Below are 1,826 nucleotides of genomic sequence, written 5' to 3'. Positions count from 1 at the left end.
CCCGGCGTGAGTTTTAAGCCACCGGGTCCGGAACACGAACCGTGGTCGACTACGTGGGAGTCCAGCGACATAGCCATTACGCTAACTGCTGGTTCCCATAACTTGAACTTAAAGGAAGTAATAATGTTGGCCACTCTATAAATCATATTTTTCTTCCTAATTAGAGACCTGTTGACAGGTACACAAAGTAAAACAGGCTGGGAAGCACTGATTTAAACTTCCCTGTACCTTAGTCCCATGGGATCCTTCCTAACTAGGTCTGCCTGTTTTTCAGCCAACAACTACAAAGAATCAAAGTGTCAGGCTGTCATCCGAGAGCTGCGTAAGTGTTGTGCTCAGTATTCCAAAGGAAGATCTGTCGTCTGTTCAGGATTTGAAAAAGAAGAAGAAAAAACATGACACTGAAGTTGGAGTTGGCATCAAAGTAAAGTTCTGCTGAGACATTAAATGCTACTCCATGTCCCCACCAAGAGTTTTCCTTACCCTCCCAGCTTTCTTCAGGCCAGGTAGCAGCAAGTAGCAAACGACAGTCACACAACTATAGACGCTAATGAATATGCCATCTATGCAGAACAGAGAGAAATATAAACATATTAAATGACAAATATGTAGAATGTAATAAAACTGAGCTGCTAAAATAAACTTGTTTAAATGAAAAATTCTGTGTTGAGACTAAATGTATTTTAAGACTATTAAACATTGGTTTTCATCAGGCCAAGCAGGTGGCGTGGCAGGTAAGGCACTAGGCTCCCACATGGCCAATCACAGTTCTAATCCCAGACCCTGCGGCTTGAAAAAAACACTGGGCACATGTGGTACATGCCCAAAATCCCTAGAAGAGAATGCAGAAGGGACTAGGGCATGGCCATCTGTAATGAGTGATTTCTCACTTTCCCTCTCTCTGTCTCTGTTGAGTGCATGCACCCTATGGCAAAAAAGTCTAAAAAAAAAAAATAAAAAACAGGTTTTTGTGAATTCTCTTGAGTATTTGAGTTCAGACCACTAGTGCCATTCACAGAACTTAAGTCACATGGGCCAGCTCAGTGGCCTCGGGGTTAAAGGAGCAGGGTCCCATGTGACCAACTGCATGGTTTTAATCCCAGCCCCAGCAGCTTGAAAAACATACAAGCATGCTGGCATATGTGTGTGCATACCAGCACATGTGTGTGCATGCCCAAGATCCCAACAGAATAGAAAAATGAAGAAGGGATGATGGCATGACTATGCCCTGTTGAAGGTGCCTTCTCACTTTCCCTCTGTTTGTCTGTGTCTGGCAAGTACACACATCTTCTGGCAAATTAAAAAAAACAACTTGAGCCAGCAGTTATATTGCCGGATGGACTCCCACGTGGCTGGCTGCACTTTGGATTTCAGAACCTGTGGCTTAAAAATCACGCTAGGTGGGGCTGGCAGGTGGCATGATGGCTAAGGGGCACTGGTCTCACACATGGCTGGTTGTAGTTTGAGTCCTGGACCTGGTAGCTTGCTTTCTCACCCCCACGTCCCTCGCTGGTCAAATAATAAATAAATTAATTAAATTTAAATCAATTCTTAATAAAATCACACTGGGCACATGTGTGTGCATGCATGCCTGAGATCCCAAGAGGAGAACAGAAGGAACTGCAATGTGGTCACCGCCCCAGGGAGGTGATTTCTCACCTTCCCTCTTACTTTCTCTCTGGTGAGTGCATGCACCCTAAGGCAAAAACTAAAAAAAAATTTTAAATGACTTGGGGCCAGCAGGTGACATAGTGATTAAGGCGCTGGACTCTCACATGGCTGACAACAGCTCAAGTCCTGGACCTGGCAACTTGAAACATACTGAG

General features: G+C 44.4%; 1 protein-coding gene across 4 annotated transcripts in view; it reads left to right on the top strand.

Annotated features, from left to right (window-relative positions):
• CMC4 (C-X9-C motif containing 4) overlaps window positions 1-656 on the top strand; it is a 10,358-nt gene extending 9,702 nt beyond the window's left edge. For all 4 annotated transcript variants that reach the window (XM_006171069.3, XM_027769327.1, XM_027769326.1 and 1 more), the window contains exon 3: window positions 275-656. In XM_006171069.3, the coding sequence (XP_006171131.1) occupies window positions 275-399 (125 nt within the window). In that variant the 3' untranslated portion in view covers window positions 400-656. The remainder of the gene's footprint in view (window positions 1-274) is intronic.
• Window positions 657-1,826: the final 1,170 nt, after the last annotated feature.

Source organism: Tupaia chinensis, unplaced genomic scaffold (genome assembly GCF_000334495.1).
Source record: "Tupaia chinensis unplaced genomic scaffold, TupChi_1.0 Scaffold149248_1, whole genome shotgun sequence".
Classification (NCBI taxonomy): Eukaryota; Metazoa; Chordata; class Mammalia; order Scandentia; family Tupaiidae; genus Tupaia; species Tupaia belangeri.
Note: the sequence above shows the minus strand (reverse complement) of the source record. Positions and strands in the feature narration are given on the sequence as shown.